Raw genomic sequence first — 19473 nt, forward strand, 5'->3', positions numbered from 1 at the left:
CAATGGATTGATAAAGAGGTGTTATTTAACAATTAATGAATGAGGCTGAGTATCTTATGAAGAATTATGGAGATCGAGGAGGGTGTTATCCGTCGAGGCCGTAGGCCGAGGCGGGTAACACCTTCCGAGATCTCCATAATTCTTCATATGATACGAAAGCCGAATTCAATAATTGTTTTATTATTCATTCAAAATAATTCCTAGTTTAAAAGCATGGCTAAATCGTGTGTCTCACGAAAAACTCCTCTTTAAGCTTGAATGCCTTGGTATTGGTGGATCCTTGTTAGCTTGGTTTAGATCATATTTATCGGGTAGGAGACACAGAGTCGTGATAGGGAACAAGTCGTCTGATTACCTCCCTGTTACATTTGGAATCCCGCAAGGGTCAATTTTGGGGCCTTTACTGTTCTTGCTTTTTTATCAATGATGTGCCTAATGCAATTTCAAAGGAAACATCGTCACCCCTCTTTGCTAATAACTCAAAGTGTTTTCGCTTAATTCTTGGGCGGGATGACGGCGACAAATTGCAGGATGACTTGAATAAGTTATGAGTTTAATTCCAAGAAGTGTAAGGTTTAAAGGGTGGCTCGTATAAGATCAATCGATGACAGGGACTATTACCTTGGTGGGATTAAGTTAGACCATGTTGATGTTGAGAAAGACCATGTAACAACTGAGGTGCAAACACACACAACAAGTATGTAGACAATACACACAAAACGCACAAATACTGACAAAACAAAAAACAACAAAGGAAAAGACAAAAGGACAAATAAAACAAAGAAAAACAAACAAACAAAGAATACATTACACAACGAAGTTTTAAGAAAGAGCGAAAAAAGGCGGCGAGGTAATTATTACCTATAAGACGCTGCCACAGAGCTTTGGACAATCGTTTCAACTACACCCAATTGTTTTAACCATGCCATTCCCGTTTCAAAAAACAGACTGATGAAAAGCATAAACATAGTCAAATAAAATAAAACTGCGTCCAAAAAACCTAGATTTGTCTATAAGGGAACAAATCGTCCATCGATAAACAATTTCTCGGGTTCTGATTTGCTAAAGAAAGCAGTCTTTCCCTCCTCTCTTGATTTTTTAAGACGTGGCCACTGCTTTTTTCTTCTTTCGCTTATTTCTTAAGGAAAATCCGCGTAGACCTTAATATCGATAAGAATGTTGATATCGACGTCGAAGTTGCTGAAGGAGCCATTAAATCGGACTATTGATGTGTTTCCTTACTTCATATATATCTTTTTATTTCATTATTATTATTATTACTATTTTTTTTTGTTTTTAGCAGTTGAAAGAAACTTTTGAATTTTAGAGGTTGACAGTTTTTTTTTTATTATTATTTTTTTTATTGAAATGAAATGTTTGTAATTCGAAAAAAATTTTCTTAGTTAAATTAACTTTTTTAAAGCTAAATTAATTGCTTTTTAAATCTACAGGAATTGTAAATAGTGTTTTTGAATCCCTTAATATCGATATCATCCGCCAGCTCGCGTACTCTTCGAAAAACCAGCTCACGTTCTGGAAATCTCAAAAACGAACAATCACCGGTCTAGTTTCGCCCGTCTTCTTCTTTCCTTGTCTGTGAGCTCGCTGGAATTCAATATCTGCTGCGTTTTCCATCTCCAACTCGTCGCTAAGGAATTTTCGCACAACTTCATGCGTATATAATATGTTGTATATAACGAACGTGGGCTTAATTAATAATAAAACAAAAAACAAAAAACAGAAAATTTTTGATAGAATATCATTGCTGATTATAATAGATGCTGAGAACAAAACTCCATTAAAAATTATTGTTATCGCACTTTCTCTTTACACTGCAATTAGGATATTTTGGGGGCCCAGCGTGTCGCCGACAGTAGCAGACCGAGGAAGACGAAACACTAGTTACCAGGTTCCAATAGATTACATAGGCGACGTGGCATGAAAGCTGTTGGCAACTTTTTGGTTGATTTGTCAGAAGTTAGGCTGAGAGTCTGTGAAATTCGGACCACTTCTGGTGAAAATGACGACGTATCAAGACTTTATAAATCAAAATGAGGATCGTGATGGTGTTAGATTTAGTTGGAATGTTTGGCCTTCAAGCCGTTTGGAAGCTACACGAATGGTGAGTTGAAAATGACAAAATGCAGGAAAATCCGTTCTATCGTTGTTTTCAGCTGATCATATGAGTGAAATATTTTCAAATCGTGGTTTGATTTAGGTTGTTCCCGTTGGTTGTATGTTCACACCTCTAAAGGAACGGCCAGAACTTCCTCCAATTTGTTATGATCCTGTTCTATGTACTAGAAATACCTGTAGAGCAGTTTTAAATCCTTTTTGGTAGGTGGCATCGATGTGTTTGGAATTTCTTAGGCTTCTGTGATGTTTGTAATGTTCTTGTGATCTAGATGTTGCGGTAAGTTCCTTTCTTTTCTTTCTCCTTGATCAGCCAAGTGGACTATCGATCAAAAGTGTGGCATTGCAATTTCTGCTTCCAGCGAAATGCGGTATGAATTTTACTTTTTGCCTCATGTAGAGCTATTTAAGCTTACAGAGATTTTCTTTCCAAGATGTGTTGATGGTTCTTTTAAAAATAAATATCAAATTTATTTTATAATTTTACTTGAGAGAAAATTCCTCAGAGTATCTTTCTAGACATACCGTACATACATTTTTTTACTTACATGTATGTGTTTGTTCATTGGCTCATCAGTGATTATCCAAGCCAACTGATGAGATTGGCAAGTCATCCCACCATCAAGACATTAAATTGCTATACATACTCTATTAAGCCACAAAAATAAAACTTTTCCTCCCCCATCCCCTCCATGTGATGTTGTGTGTTTTGATCTACCTATAGAAAGCATCAAAAAATTCCAACTTTGAATGGAGGGGAGGGGTGTGGATTCTTTTGCTCTCTGAATTTTCCCTATTTGAGTACAATGTTGCAACAATTTTGTCGCCAATTGTAGCTTTAGAAAACAGCCAACATTTCACAGTGCCACCACTGGTCTTCTGGAGAAATGATGTCTGGGGAACAAGCGCAGAAATGTCATGCCGATAATGCATCACTACCCAGATCTGCATAGTGCTTTTGATTGGATGAAGTAAATTTTCAACTAGTCAGAAGCACTTTGAGGATCTGGGTAGTGACACATCATCAGTATGGAAATTTTGCGCGGGTTGTCGCTTTTTTCTTTTCATAGGAGACCAAGTTGAGGGCGTTAAAAATATAGGCCATTAAATTCTCAGGCTACTAACAACTGTACTACGCCCAATCTCCCTAAGGCTTATCATTTTCAAGAACATTTGGAGGAGACCCATAAGGGAACAGCACTTACTCAAGCGTGCAAAATTCATATTAAGACTAGGATGATGCTTTAATTCTTTAGGCTTTTGCAAGAGGAGTTGGGGAGGTATTCTAGAGGGGAAGTATAACTGAAGATTGTTATTAAAGTTATTTTTTGGGAGGTTACATATCATTGTCTAAGTATACAAGTGACCTGCCAAACCATCAAGCCCAGCCTGATGTACATGTACACTCCCTACCAGCACTCAAAAAAAGACTCGAATTCCAGCTTGTCCTTTGGGTAAGCAGCTCTCTCGTTGAGCTTGCCTGGGGCTACCACTTTCTTGCCTTAGGTAATGATTTAGTTGGAGCATGATCTGCCTTACCCATCAGGCAGGTGAGCCTTATGAGTCACTACTCGTTCCAGACGAGCACACTTAACTTTTTTCAAGCCCTGCCTACCCCTACCCCATTTATAGGTCCATCTAAAACCTCATATTTATTCAACTGTAACTGGAGCTTTTTTGTTCAACAGTTTCCCCCTCAGTACGCTGGAATCACAGAACAACATCAACCTGCAGAGTTAATTCCACAGTTCTCCACTATTGAGTACACTTTACAGGTAGTAAAAATAATGACCACTTGTCTCTGTGCAACCATACAAACTTAGTGTAATGGTTTTTCACGTTCTTTATTTTTGTTGAATGCACAGACACAGTGTTTTATCACTTATCAAGCATATCAACATGGTGTACCAGTAAATACAATGTAGCTCTACATGCCTTTTTTAAATGAATACCCCAGGAATGTCATTTCGCACCCTGATTAATACAACTATTTAATCATCATCAGCAGCAGCATCATCAACATCATCATCATCCTCACTGTATTGTTTGATTTTTTTTAGCGTGGTGGAGGATCGGGACCATTGATCTACCTGATTGTGTTGGACACATGTATGGATGATGAAGACTTTCAAGCTGTCAAGGTTTGGTTACAATGTTCATGGCTCACCTAATTTCTGTATTAATTTTTTGATGGTGTTGGAAATAAATTTTGCTTATCCTATTGGCCATTTTGAGGTCACTCTTGCAGAGCTGTCATTAAGAGGTGGGAGCCAGGGTTTTTCCCAGGCTACTATAAATGTGGCCCTCAGCTACTTTCGTAGGAAAATAGGAGAAAAATATAACCAAATTCCTAGCAATCTGATTCCCCACCTATTTGTTTTATTTACCCAGCAACTTGAAATCTAAGTGACATCCCTGGCTTGAGACTGCACCCTGGGGTTGTTTTGCCAGGGGGACACTGCTGTTGTTTCTCAGGTTCTACTTGAAACCCAAAAAAATCATCAAAATGGGTAAATTTAGCTCTTGCGTACCTGGATGCACCAGCAACTGGAGAAATTTACCAAATATGAAATTTCACACTTTACCAACTCAACCTAAAGTAAAAAAGACATATGTACACTGTACGACTAGTAAGAAATGCAACCTTGAAGAAGGATGCGCTGACCAAAAGGATTTGCCGAGTGCATTTTCCAAATGCAGAAAATATCCAAGCCCCTGATAGGAATTGAGCCTATGACCTTCTGTACACTGATCAGATGCTCTAACCACTGAGCTACGAAGGACATCATAGATCATAGCTCAGTGGTTAGAGCATCTAACCAGTGTTCAGAAGATCAGAGGTTTAATACCTGTCGGGGGCTCAGATATTTTCTTTGTCTCATGCTCGTGACATGTTGATTTCATCATTTTTCAATATTCCAGTTATTTCCTGGTTACAGGAGTATATTTTAAAACATGCTTCACGTCTGAATAAAAAATTGTCATAGGCTACCGTAGTAATGATGTTAGCTAGAAAAGTCTGTCTAGTAAACATAGAATTCTCCCGTCTCTGATGCCTAAGGGAATGCCTAATGCCTGGTGAAATGTTGATAGACGGCATACATGTATTCACAGTCACTGTGATGTACATGTAAATGTGATAGTGAATTTATAGTGGGCTGAATAATGGAGAATGATGCTTGTCCATTCAGTAACATGGGCAGTTAACTTGGAAACAGTATTTTAAACTTGTCTTTGTTTATACGTTTGACTTCATCAATTTGTCCAGTGATGTGGGTTGAATGCTCCATGATGCATGTATTCTAATAGTTTTTTGGTATTTTCAGGAATCCCTGCAGATGTCCTTGAGTCTAATGCCACCCAATGCTTTAGTTGGGCTAATAACATTTGGTAAAATGGTAAGTGATACAGCCAAACATCCACTGTTACAGGCATCTCTGTGATGCAAACAATTCACTTGATTACAGAGATAATTATCTAAAATTCAGACGCCTTCTTAATATCAATATGGACACTTGGCTCTGTCCCTCTATCTGTTATTAGGATGTTACGCGTTTTACTGTATTTCAAAAATGTTGACCCTGTTTCACATGCTTTTCAATTAAGTTTTTTTTAAATTTTTTCCTTTTTGTTTTTGTGTACTGTTACCTATAGTGGTAATGAGGATAAGTCAACAAACACTTGCATATATAGTCGCTGTGTCAGTGTTTGTGTTAGCTTTTTTCAGTGAAGATGATACAAAATTAATGTACTGTTGTACTTTCGTCAGCAAGTACAGATGTGCTTGTAAGTAACTGACATAATTAACCACTGTTCTGTTATGTTATGTTAGGTTCATGTTCATGAGCTGGGATGTGAAGGATGTTCAAAGAGCTATGTTTTTAGAGGAACAAAGGATCTAAATGCCAAGCAAATACAGGTTTGTTCATAATAAAGTTTTACAAACTGCAGTTGACTCCTAATAACTCAAACCCTTGCTAACTCGAACCAAAATCGATTTCCCTTGGATTTCCTTCATATGTTTACTATAATTTTACCCTCAGTAACTTGAACCCCCTGTTAGTTCAAAGTATTTTTATTTTTTTGTTTCCCATCTAACTCAGATCTTTTCTATTAATGTAATTTTACCCTTGATAACTCAAACCATGTTTAGACCCCCTAAAAAGTCGGGAAAAAACAGTGAGTGTACCGGCGTCCAAAACATTGGATTTTGAATTTCCCATAATTTGACGTGTTGTAGGCATTTATAGTTTACTTGTGGAGGATGATATTGTTTGCCACAAATCTAGCATGAAACAGTTTTGCTTCTCAAAACAGTAAAACCCACGATCTATTTAGGCAATGTTTTGTTTCGTTATGTTCTGATTATTTTATAATCCAGCAGCATCTTTCAATTTTCACTTAACATTAAATTTAATATGATTAAAATGCTCAATGTGCAGTAAAAACTAGCTTTTTTTGTTAATCCGGGCTATTTGCTTCAAGCTCCTTATGACTCAAACTCGAGATAACTCAAACTTTTTTGAATTTCCCTGAAGGTTCAAGTTATCGGGAGTTGACTGTACTATCATTTTAAGTCCATGGTTATAATAATGTTATTAATCGTTGGAGTACATACATGTACATGCACTGTACTGATTGTTGTAATTTACATTATTGCTATGTGCAAACAGACACAGCAACTCCCAACATTGTTAGCTTGGGAGAATGCTGATGGTTTTTGGATAGTGTTGGCAGTGGTGTGCAAATGGATGTAACAACCCCTAATGACCATAAAATTGATAACTTAAAAGAATTCCACTGCTGTGACACTCGTGAATAATGTTCAAGGAGACCATAAGTAACACCCATGTAATGTTTGAGGAGCTGCACAAGTGGATCCAACAATGTTGCACTACACTTTGTCCTTCATGGAACAAAAGAAAATGTTGCGAGTTGTGGGCTTGCACGTGTAACACACAACAATGTTGCATCTGTTTGCATGGAGCATTAATATTAAACCCTCATTGGAATTTATAATTACCAGTACTTCCAGTACCATTACTCAGGGCTACTTTTGCTGTGTACATGTATTTGCTCTAGGAGATGCTTGGTTTAGGCAGCAGTGGAAGAGGCCAGCAGCCACAAATGAGAGGAGGCCCCGTCCCCCCACAACAGCATCAACCTGGCAATGACATGTTTAACAGGTAAGAATTAATAGTGACAGTAAAGCAAATTTTTTGTCTGAGAATAATAATTTATCATAGCCAGTAACAGTACAGTCAAACCTCCATGTGCGACCACCGGATCTCTCTGTTCGCTGTGTGCACCATGCTGCCTAAAATATAAGAATAACTTAAATAACAACATGGACCTACACATGGTGTGCAATGTACATGTAACTTAGAAATTGCATGCAATAAATTATCTTCCGTAAAGTAGATGGGTCCGGACCTCTTCTCAGAAGAGGCCCCCTGTGGTTCGGTTCTTGTAGAGACCACCTCTCGTAAGTAAGTAAATCTTTGCATTTTGGGTGGTTGCTTATGGGAGGTTCAACACAGCAGTTACCTGAATGTGTTCTTGTACGTGTATATCTTACTAAGTGTAAAAATCATAGTACCCTTGTGTGAACACAGATGTTTGTATTTGAGGTGCAAGTTATTCATCATCAATGTAAGCAATTTAAACTGAAAAAAAATGGGCTTGATAAGGAATTTTTCCATGTCTTTCTTCTTAGTAGACTCACAATTTAAACAGCAAAGAATTTATTATGTTGTGGTTTTATTTTTGTTTTGGCTTCATTAACCCATTCGCTCCTAGAGATTTTGCCGAAAAACGCGTTTTGAAGCTAGTCGAGTGGTTTTCTGGTCACTGTCGTGCTATAAAGAGCTAAAACTTACCACAAACTGGTTTACAGGTCGAACACTTCGCGGCCTTCTGATCCAGATGCAAAATATCAGCTTGCGAAGTTCGGGCATGCGCAGAAAGCAAAATTTCGAGATAGTTTTTGGGTTTAAAAGTGACACAGCAGTCTTGACTTTTACTTTTCGCTTTCTCTCCTCCCCCCTTTTTTTGCTTTTCTTGCCTCATTTTTGTTTCTCTTGCTGGGCATTTAGTAGGCTTGATTTTGGTGGGAAGAGTTTTTAGGAAAGCTTTTAGGATCTTAGGATTAGGCGAAAGGAAAGGTAGGTGGGTAATGGAACAAGATTTTCATGGAGATTTTCAGGTCAATGTCACGTGGTTTTTTGCTTGTTTCTCCGGTGTCCTTGACTGAATTGTGCTCATTCTGGTATGGTTTGAAAGATCTCTTCACTCTGCACAAGTTAGTGAAGAAAGTTGTCCTTGACCGTTAAAACTGATGACGTCACAATGGGTAGAAAGGACCTGGATCCGCATGGGCGGTTACAGGCGGTTCAGGGGCGAATGGGTTAAGTGAAACTAGTTTCATTTTCTTACATGTAACTGTTTTGTATCTTCCCTCTTTCCTCAGATTTCTGCAGCCAGTTCACAAGTGTGACATGAGCCTTACTGATTTACTTGGGGAGCTTCAGAGAGACCCCTGGCCTGTTGCTACTGGAAAAAGACCCCTGAGATCCACTGGTGCAGCTCTTTCAATTGCTATCGGTCTGTTGGAGGTACAGATCATATTGAGTATCACTTGTAATAAGAGGCTTAAGTGTCTTAAGTACACTTCACAGTGATGAAAAAAATTATTTAATTTAAGTTTTGCCTTGTTCACAGGCAGCCCAAGCACACTATGTGTGGGTTCGGGCTTCAGAGTTCATTTGGTCGGAATATACTAGAATTATTAGTGTATTATCTGATGCTAAATAAACGCAAAAATCTTAAAGATATGAAGTCTTCTCGTTTGTCTATCTGTACTAGTAGCCTTTAAGATAACGAAGGTCGATATTTCTTGCATTATTACATGTGATTCGGGCCCTTATTGTTCGAATTTTCTCACATGTATTCGAATCTACAACGCTAAGAAAAAATATCATGATCACGCGAAATATTGATTCAAAAAGCTCCCTTACCTTTAGTTCATAGCCACTCTGTGTCCTACGGCCAGTTTAAACGCCGTTTAGTTTCCATCGAATACTGAACACTATAAAAGAAGGGGTTCTTTTATAGTGTTCAGTACTCGATGGAAAGAAAGTCAACTAAACGGCGTTGAAACCGGCCGTAGGACACAGAGTGGCTATGAACTAAAGGTAAGGGAGCTTTTTGAATCAATATTTCGCGTGATCATGATTTTTTTTTCTTAGCGTTGTAGATTTGAATACATGTGAGAAAATTCAAACAATAAGGGCCTGAATCACAGGTAATAATGCAAGAAATATTGACCTTCGTTATCTTAAAGGCTACTAGTACAGATAGACAAACAAGAAGACTTCATATCTTTAAGATTTTTGCGTTTATTTAGCATCAGATAATACACTAATAATTCTAGTATATTCCAACCAAATGACCTCTGAAGCCCGAACCCACACATAGTGCGCTTGGGCTGCCGGTGCCTTGTCCTAATAATGTAGCGCACATAATGTACAGTGTATAAACTTAAAGCAACGTCACAAAGATCCTTGTGTCAATTTTGTAAAAAGAGTTAGTCCTGACAACTTAATCTTCCCTTTTAAAATTTAAAGCAGAATTGTTCACTTATCTTCAGCTTATTGTACGCATTTAAATCCATCATTTACCAGCCTACCATCTACTACTGATCATTTCGCTAATTTTGTGACGGTAAAATATGCTACCGTTTAGTGTCATAATTATGTATTGTTTATGCAACTGACTTGTACCTGCAATTCAGATCTAAGCTGCAAATGGTGTCAATAAACAAATCATTCATTCATTCATTATTATTCAAATCACCTTATTCTTGTCACATTAGCATAATGATGACTTCCGATAGCTATCGACTAAGTTTTAAGAAATTGCAAAGCCTGTTGCTTGAAGCTAGGGAGTAATAATTTTTTATATTATTTCCTTCAAGCAACAGGCTTCACTAGTTCTTGTTAAAAAATTGAATGCATGCTTTGTGGAACATTGATGTATGTGTATTTGACAAAGAAAATCCCGAGCTCTTGAAGTTTCTGGCAAATACATCATGTTGAGATTTACTCTTTTTCTAAATAATCAACGAAAATATACCAATAAAAATAGAGTGGAAGTTACATTTAAACTCTAGAGCTAAGTACCTTTTTGAGTTCATGGCTTACTGTAAATTCTCACAGAAGTGCAAGCGAAAATAAAGTTTAATATTCCAAATTGAGCAACATATTACTTACTGCACAAAATGAAACTTCTTTCACATTTTAGTGTACTTACCCCAACACTGGTGGAAGAATCATGCTTTTCATGGGTGGACCTGCGACACAGGTAACATGGCAAAATTATACTTGCAACCTGTACATGTACATTTGTACTGGTACACTGTATGTGAAAAAAACTACTTTTCTATTTTTCCACTAGAAAATCGCCTGGTGGTGAATAATAGATGTAACATCGCCAAGCTAAATTTGCAACCTTGGCTGGCCAGAAGTCTAATACCTTAGATTAGTTTTTCTAGACAACCCCAATTGTTGCAGGAATTTGTAACCGACAGGATCAAAGCAGTGTCTTAATTTTTGGTGGATGATAATAATTATTATTAAGTTATTGGTGCATAATTATTGTTAAGTGTCTCTTTGATTGTAACAGGGCCCAGGCATGGTTGTTGACAATGAGTTAAAGAATCCAATGAGATCACATCATGATCTTGAGAAGGATAATGCAAGATTTGTCAGAAAGGCAATCAAGGTACATGACTGTACATGTATCTTAAGGTTACTTTGTTATCAAAGTAACCAAGTTCATATACAACCTAAATAAACATGTTCATCATTGCAGCAAAAAGATAGTTCTTATCTTAGTTGATTTGATTGATTCTAGGCTTAACATATAAAATTGGAATGTACACAACTGTTTTAACATTTTAAAGCTACAGTGCATTTGGCGTGCAGCTGTCTTTAGGGAGTTTGAGATACCACGACTGTGACTGCAGCAAAAACATCCCTTAAAAGTGAATTTGTGTTCTTTTAATCTCTATCACATCCAAAGAACAATAACCAAGTTCAGAAAGAGAAAGAAAATGTTGTTGTTGCTTTTTTGCCTCCTCCATAAAACTTAAAACTTGGCATTTCACTTCGCAGTCATGCAGGGATGGCAAATAATACAGTTGAACCCCACTTTATGTACACCCGCTTAATATAGACACCTCGTTATTATGGACAGTTTGCTTTGTCCCTGGGGAAAGTCCATACCTTTTCTCTAAATTCAACCCACTTAATACAGACACCCTTTTATCGGACAACAGACACATGTTTCTTGACCAATGAACAGATTCTCATAGAAAGTTAACCTCGCTAATGCAGACACTTCATTATCAATGGCATGTTTTTACAAACCTTTCCTTTTTGAAGGTAAAAAAATCTCTAGTTGAGGGCATGTTGATGTTCACAGCACTACAATACACCGGATACAATGATTTGTAGACGCCAATTGAAGACTGAGGCATGAAACTAGTTATGCAGAGATCAGTTTTTATTAAGTAGTACAAAGATGAGCGATTTTTGTAATGTTTCCTTGCATTAAATTTGACAACTTTGTGAAAGATGATTTTTGGCTTTATTAACATGACCCACTTAATATGGGCACCCCATTAATATGGAAATTTTCTATATCCCATTCTGTGTCTGTATTTATGGGGTTTGGCTGTGGTACAAATGAAGTGATATACATGCAAAGTTGTTGTTCTGTTTTGATGACTTAAAGCCTCCATTAGCATTTAAATATACCTGCCAACTCTCACGCCCGCGGGTTGAAAACTTCCATCTCACGCCAGCTCACGCTTGGGGGCCAATTTCTCACGCCTGATTGAAAAATGTGAGTTGTTGCCATCTTGCTAGACACAATTTCCAAAAATATGTTAACTCAGACCCATGTCAGCAACGAAAACCATGTGTAAAATGAATAAATGACAATACCTTCCTCGCAATCTCTGATTTTGTGGATAAGCGTTTTCTCAATAACTTTGCCTTCGGCAGACTTCGGACTTCTTCGGGAATCTTCGGAAATGATCGTGTCGTCTTCAAAAGTCCCTGCACTCCCAGGATAAAAATCTCACGCTTATATCTCAGAAAAAGTTGGCAGGTATAATTTAAACTGTAAAAAAACCATCTTGAAAGATTCTACATTGCATTCTGAACTGACCATTGGCACATTCTTTGTCACTTTTTATATTTAAACTAATTCATCTATATCATGTAACTTGTAGCATTATGAAGCACTTTCAAAGCGTGCAGCAGAGAATGGCCATGTTGTGGATATATTTGCTTGTCAGTTGGATCAAACAGGACTGCATGAGATTAAAAGCTTTCCTAATGTCACAGGGTATGTACACTAGATTATTAAATAAAATATTATTAATTATTGTTCATTTTTTTAACAGTTTATGATGCACCACTTATGTCTTGGGCAAATATTAATTTTGTTATTCAGCGTGCAAAGAAAGTGGTGTCCGATAGCCCGGGGCTAGTGGATTTTCCTATCGGGCTAGTGAATTCTGTTCTTAACTTGCCCGCAAAGGCAAGTAATGTTTTTTGAGGAATTCAAACTGAAGAAGAACTGTGAAATCAATTCTGCTCATCAGAAAGCTTTTGGGGCTAGTTGAAATGACATTTGGGCTAGTAAATGCTTTCTTCAGCTTGCCTGAATGGCAAGCTGTAAAAATGATTCTCTTTACCCCCTGTTATTTGAATTAATTTTGTTGTGATTTGAATCAGTCCTTGTTTCCTCTATTACCAGTCACTATTCAGGAAAATAAGCACATACTCATCCCCGAAAGAGCAGTCTTTTAGGGGAGGATCAAAGACCAGACTCAGGAGAGTGGCACTGATCAAGCCTGGTGGAAATGGGAGACTTGCTTACCAATAACAACTTACTAACACACTTTTATTAAAGTGGCTTATACTGTAAAATAATATAAATCTCCCAGTGTGATTGGAATGCATTCTGATCTGCAAGAGAGCTTGATGTTTTTTTTGCTTTTGTTTTGTTGTCCACAGAGGCTACATGGTAATGGGTGATTCATTCAACACAGCCCTTTTCAAACAGACTTTTCAAAGAGTTTTTGCCAAAGACATGCGTGGGGAGTTTAAAATGGCTTTTGGTGCAACACTTGAAGTGAAGGTTAGTATAAACTAATGTGGAAAAACAAAGTATTGTATTAATTTTAAGAAAAACGCATTATTTTTAATATTATTACATATTATTATTATTATAGCAATAGTATCATAATAATACAACTAATTCGTATTTCAAATTTTATTTTTATAGCTAAATTATTCAAATATATTAAAACTTGACAAAATATTTTATAAATGTAGAATAATTCTTTAAGAATTTTTTTTCCCAACTTAGAAGTGTTAATTCCATTTTTTGAGAGGTTACATGGGTGATTTCAAACATTTCTAAATCCTGGAAACCAATTTAAATGCTGTATTATTCTGATTTTTCTATCCCCTTACTGTGACTGATGTAGCTGTAGGTTTTTATTTATGGTGCTGTTTATTATTGGTTTAGACCTCCAGGGAGCTACGGTTGTCTGGTGCCATAGGACCGTGCGTATCAATGGACAGAAAAGGACCCAATGTGTCAGAAACGGTACTTACAATCACACTGTTTAAGATTATTATAGTTGTTCTTGGATAATATGGCCCTGTTCAAACATCACATGTTTCAGGTAGCGAACTTAATACCTATTTGGGTCGACTCAAATGATATGAGCCTGTTAATTCAGACATAAAACTTAATGAGTCGGACGCAATTCATTTTTACGAAGTTTATTTACAATGTAAAGCCATTTTCGGTGTGGAATTTACTAAATAAATTTATTATTTTTGACCTCCCAAGTTTCTTTCTGAGAGGCGAGTTTCCTGTAACAGAATACATGTATGTTAAATTTATTTTTAAGTTAAGCACAGAACTTTAAACTGTTTTATGAAGGGTTTTTTGTTAGAGCATGTCTGATTTTTCTTCGTTGTGTGTTGGTTTTTTTTAGGAAATTGGTGTTGGAGGGACCTGTGCATGGAAACTTTGCGGATTGGAGCCTCAGACAACAGTTGCCATTTTCTTTGAAATAGTTAATCAGGTAAAAAAGAATACCAAACACTGGCATAACCATTAGAACATGTTAGATCCTCATCTTTACTGTTGCTTACATGCAAGGGGAGAGTACCAAAACCATTGTGACAGTCATCTTTGCACGCGCTTTAGGGTCGATGGGATAAAAGTAACATCACGTGATACTTCAGGGGGCAAACAAAACATAAAATTTGCCAATGCGATAAATCGCAGTCGACTTTGTTTATTTTCTCAAAACGAAACGGCGATTTAATGGTCATGCAAAATGCACGGTTTGAGTTTCGACAAAGCTAACGTCATTATTGCTTGCTGTAAGGACATCTACGGACGCTACTGCATCCAAGAAAAGGAAAAATGATCACTTCCACCCACAATTTGCCATTATCGTCTAAAATATAGGAAGTTGTTCATTTTCTGTTGTCAAGAATAAACCAATTCGACGGCGATTTCTTGTATTGGAAAAAATTATCCCTTGTTTGCCCCCCGAGAAACCACGTGACATCGCTTTTATCCCATCAGTCCTTAAGAGCGTTCAAGGATGGCGGGCATCGTGAATAAGGTCTATTGCTGATTCCCTTTTATACAGACATCTCTTGCTATGAAGTCAATTCTGTAGGTCATTCTTAGCCTGCCAGCAAGCTCTCCGTAGCGCTTTGCATACCCTGCACCACCGCTTCCCTGGACCCCAGGTGAGCTTGCTTGCAGGCTAGGTTAAGAATGCCTTTATTATTATTATTATTATTATAAATGGCTTGAACATCTTTTACTTGTGACTTATCGCAGCACACAGCTCCAGTACCTCAGGGTGGACGAGGATGCATACAATTTATTACACAGTACCAACACTCAAGCGGTCAGCGGAGAGTGAGGGTCACAACATGCGCAAGAAACTGGGTAGATTCGACCAATATTCAACATATCGCCCTGGGTTTTGACCAGGAAGCTGCAGCTGTCATGATGAGCAGAATAGCTGTTTTCAGGTACGTAATCGCAACCTTCATTGAACTACAATTACACGATGGAGTACGAATTCGCATCTTCTGTAAAGACTTATCCCTCAGTCTTAACCGTTAAGTCTCTCTTGGACAGTGACTGGAAAGAGTGAGATGGTTACTTCACTGACTCCAAATTCCTTAGTCGTTTTCCGAACTCGTACTTGGATCTGTATTTCAATCGGAAATTTAAAGGCTGGATTTACCCTGGGCAATATTTACAGCGCGAAAGCTGGTGGGGCCGAACACAAAACTGCAACAAATAATTCAAATAAACATAACAGGGTTAAGAACCTCAACAGGCCGGAGGCAAACCATTTGGCTAGTCACAAGCGTGATCGAGAATTTGAAGTCATGCAGGACTACCAAGAACAAATCCAGTTGGCGGTCAGGGCGAGACTTGAACTCTGGGCTGGAGGTCCATCGCTCTAACCGCTTGACCACACCACCTTCTTGTTTGCTACGTATGTTGTCGATTATTAAGTCCATTGTCACATAGACGGCAGCTGCAACCTGTATTATAGGGGTTTTAATATTCCTCTTTACTACGATCCCTACGAGACAAGTATTCGTAATGACTGCAGCAACGAATTTACTCTCAACCATCATTATGTAAAGCCGGCTTCTCAAGACAGCGGCATTTGTGTGGCATTTTAGTTGCGAGATAACGTAGAAAACCTTCTCAAACATAATACCACTTGAAATGTAATGATTTAATCTGTTTCCTGCTTTCGTTACAGAGCTGAAGGAGATGATGGGCCAGATGTGTTGCGATGGCTAGATCGCATGCTCATACGACTGTGTCAAAAGTTTGGTGAATACCACAAGGATGATCCAGGATCATTCCGACTCGCAGAGAACTTCTCTCTTTATCCACAGGTAAACTGAAAGTGTAGTCAGTTGTCGTAACGTACCCATCCTATCCTGTATTTCACCCACTATCTCTATAGCCGTTTTTTTTTTTCATCATGGCTGGTTTACTGATTGTTCAATTCTGTATGTTTCAGTTTATGTTTCATTTGAGACGTTCACAGTTTCTTCAAGTGTTTAATAACAGTCCTGATGAAACAGCTTACTACAGGTGAGAAACTCTTGTCCTTGGACGACAACTTCGTTGAAGTGACTATGTCTCACAGTAAGGTAGAGGAGTCAGTGATGCTGTACGAATATGTGTTGAAGAATATATGATACACATAATTCGTTGCCCGTGAATAAAAGAAGAAGAAGAAGCAAGTAAAACAGTGGGAATATATAAGGAGTTGATAGATCTGTGACCTATTCCTGGCGATAAGCCGTCGTTAGCCATCTCTAGAGTGAGAGCTTGGCAAAATAACTCCCTGTCGTGCCTTAAATCCTCTATTAAGCCTTCCCGCGGGCATATTTATTTCCAGCACGTTTGAAGGAGGGGCTTATTTGAGAGGGCGGAGCTTGTTTATTTTGGTGAAACGGGGCGCTATACTGCTTTCCCAAACAATCAAAAGATGGTATCAATGGCCCACTACCTAGGCTCGTTTGTGAACAAAATTCTTTGCGCACGATTGTTCTTTTCAAAACAACTATCTTGGGCATTCAGGTATATAAATTTACGCAAATTAAGATTTTCGATACAAGGCTCGTCTGACGTTAACACGCACTAGGGTTATTTTCTGTAAAGAAATAGAAAGTAAAATAACGAGAAACGTACGAAATCGAGCGAAGATGGTCGAAAAGTACGACAAATGTTTCGTCAATAGAGCGAAAACCAAACGGAAGTCTTCGATGCTTTGATATAACGTCGAAAACCGCTCGAAATCGAGCGAAGACGGTCGAAAACTACGACACACGTTTCGTCGGTCATCCCGAATTACGGACTGCACTGCATGTTGACAAGGTGGATTTTCAGTTGCTTAGCAACTGAAACCACAAAGCAGCTCAAGCACACGAAGTTACAGGTCTAGTATTCGAAGATCAAAAACAAATCCGAACTTCGGGCACATGAATTATTAAACCTTACAAGATCAGTCCACGTGATTAATTGATACAGTCATAGAGTCAATACATTTACTAAATTTGGTTATGAAGAATATAGGGGGAGCAGGGGGGGAGGGTGCATATGAGAGAAGGGGCCTTAATAGAGGATTGATGGTATTTAGAAGACTATCAGTACTATCTTTTGTTCTTTATATTTAGACACATTCTGAACCGTGAAGATGTGACAAACTCGCTCATTATGATTCAGCCTATTCTGTACTCATATTCCTTCCATGGACCACCTGAGGTTAGTTTAATAATAAGTTTAGTTACCATCTGATGTTCTAAACAAAATTAATAGCACCTGACACTGTATTAGCATCAGTACAATTTTGGTAAACGATTATTAAAATCACATGAATTATCCCGTTTGGAAATAATTATTGAGTAGCCGGACCTTACGTGTATATAGCCATTTTTTACGAACAGTTCACAGACTTCATGTTATTCCTGAAAGAAAATTCAGTACAATTCAATAGTTTTTGCGAAATTTGTTGGAATCTACTAACGCTCCCTTTGACTCGTGAATAGTTGATTTAAGAGCTGGACCATATGTTGGTGAATGCTAACTTACTGGAAAATGTTTTTCACCCTTTTTTTGTCTTGTATTTCAGCCTGTTTTACTAGACTCAAGTAGTATCCTTCCAGACAGAATTCTACTGTTAGATACATTCTTCCAAATCCTTATTTACCATGGAGAGGTAAGTTTTAATAGTTGAAGCTTCAAGTTATTCTCTTAAGGGTAAACCCAGGTTTTCCACTGTCCTAAAAGGCCATTTCCAAGTTGCCTCAAGCCTCTGTTTCAAAGTGAGGCTAAGTGCGAAGACATTGGTATGAAAATAACATCAAAGGTTTTTGCACTTCTTTTTTGCCTCGTTTGGAAAGTGAGAGTGTTTGGAACTTGAAAATAGCCTAATTGATTCATTTGATCAGTTTACGAATGTTTTGATCTTTACCCTTGTCTTGTATTTTTTCTCAGACGATTGCACAGTGGAAGAAAGCCGGTTACCATAACGACCCTCAGTACGAGAGCCTTCGAAGTCTTCTGCAAGGTCCGGTAGATGATGCTGGGGAGATTTTACAAGTGCGCTTCCCCATGCCCCGCTACATAGAAACTGAACACGGTGGCTCTCAGGTAATACGCTTTTTCACGTTCTCTTTATTCAATCTCTAGATTGATAAATTTTAAACTTGAAATCGCTAACAATTTTGGCGATCAACTTTAAAATTTGAACGACTGATAGTCGGGAATTCTTTACTCTAATGTATGCTTGGCATAAGTCTATCCAGTAGTATAGCAGATGCAATGGGAACTGAATGTTTATTTGTTTGGGTCAGCACTGAAAGTAGTTTTTGGCTTATTTGTTAAAATTAATTGTTTTCAGGCTCGTTTCCTGCTGTCGAAAGTGAACCCGTCCCAGACCCACAACAATATGTTCGCTTGGGGCCAAGATGCAGCAGGCGCGCCTGTACTCACTGATGACGTCAGTTTACAAGTGTTTATGGAACATCTCAAGAAACTTGCCGTATCTAACACGTCATAAGGATTCTTAAAAGATTCTCCGAACAATTCCTCGGAGAATATTCTCAACGGGATTCTTTGAGTGATTGCTTCGGAGATCACTAGGGGAAACCCCGGAGAATTATCTGGAACTGTTTTGCTGACGTCGCTAACAAAGACTGCTCAGGATATCCAATATAGAAAACTATTTGTACGAATCTAACCCCCTTCAAATTTTAATTAAGCTCTTCTACTTTTTCGGTGGAGAAATTATAGTGGTAAAACTGGTTGACCAAGATTTTCTCGGACTTCTTTTGTTGAGAGGACAAGCTGGATCTTAAAATGAAAATAAAATTCTGTTTTGCGAGTATATGCATTTTCCTCGGTACAGATAGAAAGAGTCCGTTGTTACTGTTATGGCAGTTTGCGACTTACATGATTCAAGAAAAGATCAAATAAAATATCAAGCATTTAAGTACGTGGAGTAGTTTGTTTTATCCAAATCGATGCAAATCCAGTGAGTATCATAGATGTGTTTCTTACAAGTTTCCGGCCGGAAACGAAAGAAGGACTAGCGAACTGGGAAGCAAACTCGCATACAACAGAGATGAAGATTCCTTTTGTATTCTTAGGGTATCAATATGCTTTGGAAGCTTTTGTGTTTTTCAGTAT

The 19473-nt window shown here is 37.9% G+C and overlaps 1 protein-coding gene across 1 annotated transcript; it reads left to right on the forward strand.

Moving 5' to 3' along the window:
• Window positions 1-1918: 1918 nt before the first annotated feature.
• Window positions 1919-19276, forward strand: LOC140943249 (protein transport protein Sec23A-like). The gene is made up of 22 exons (XM_073392317.1): window positions 1919-2122; window positions 2219-2337; window positions 2447-2504; window positions 3822-3908; window positions 4194-4274; window positions 5460-5531; window positions 5966-6052; window positions 7216-7319; window positions 8603-8747; window positions 10435-10494; window positions 10816-10914; window positions 12431-12546; window positions 13221-13344; window positions 13738-13818; window positions 14216-14305; window positions 15082-15278; window positions 16031-16169; window positions 16298-16371; window positions 17460-17547; window positions 17915-18001; window positions 18280-18435; window positions 18686-19276. Exons 1-22 carry the CDS (start codon window positions 2021-2023, stop codon window positions 18842-18844), a joined length of 2325 nt encoding a protein of 774 aa, XP_073248418.1. The 5' UTR covers window positions 1919-2020; the 3' UTR covers window positions 18845-19276.
• The last annotated feature ends 197 nt before the right edge of the window (window positions 19277-19473 follow it).

The sequence above is a fragment of the Porites lutea genome, chromosome 7 (genome assembly GCF_958299795.1).
Source record: "Porites lutea chromosome 7, jaPorLute2.1, whole genome shotgun sequence".
Lineage (NCBI taxonomy): Eukaryota > Metazoa > Cnidaria > Anthozoa > Scleractinia > Poritidae > Porites > Porites lutea.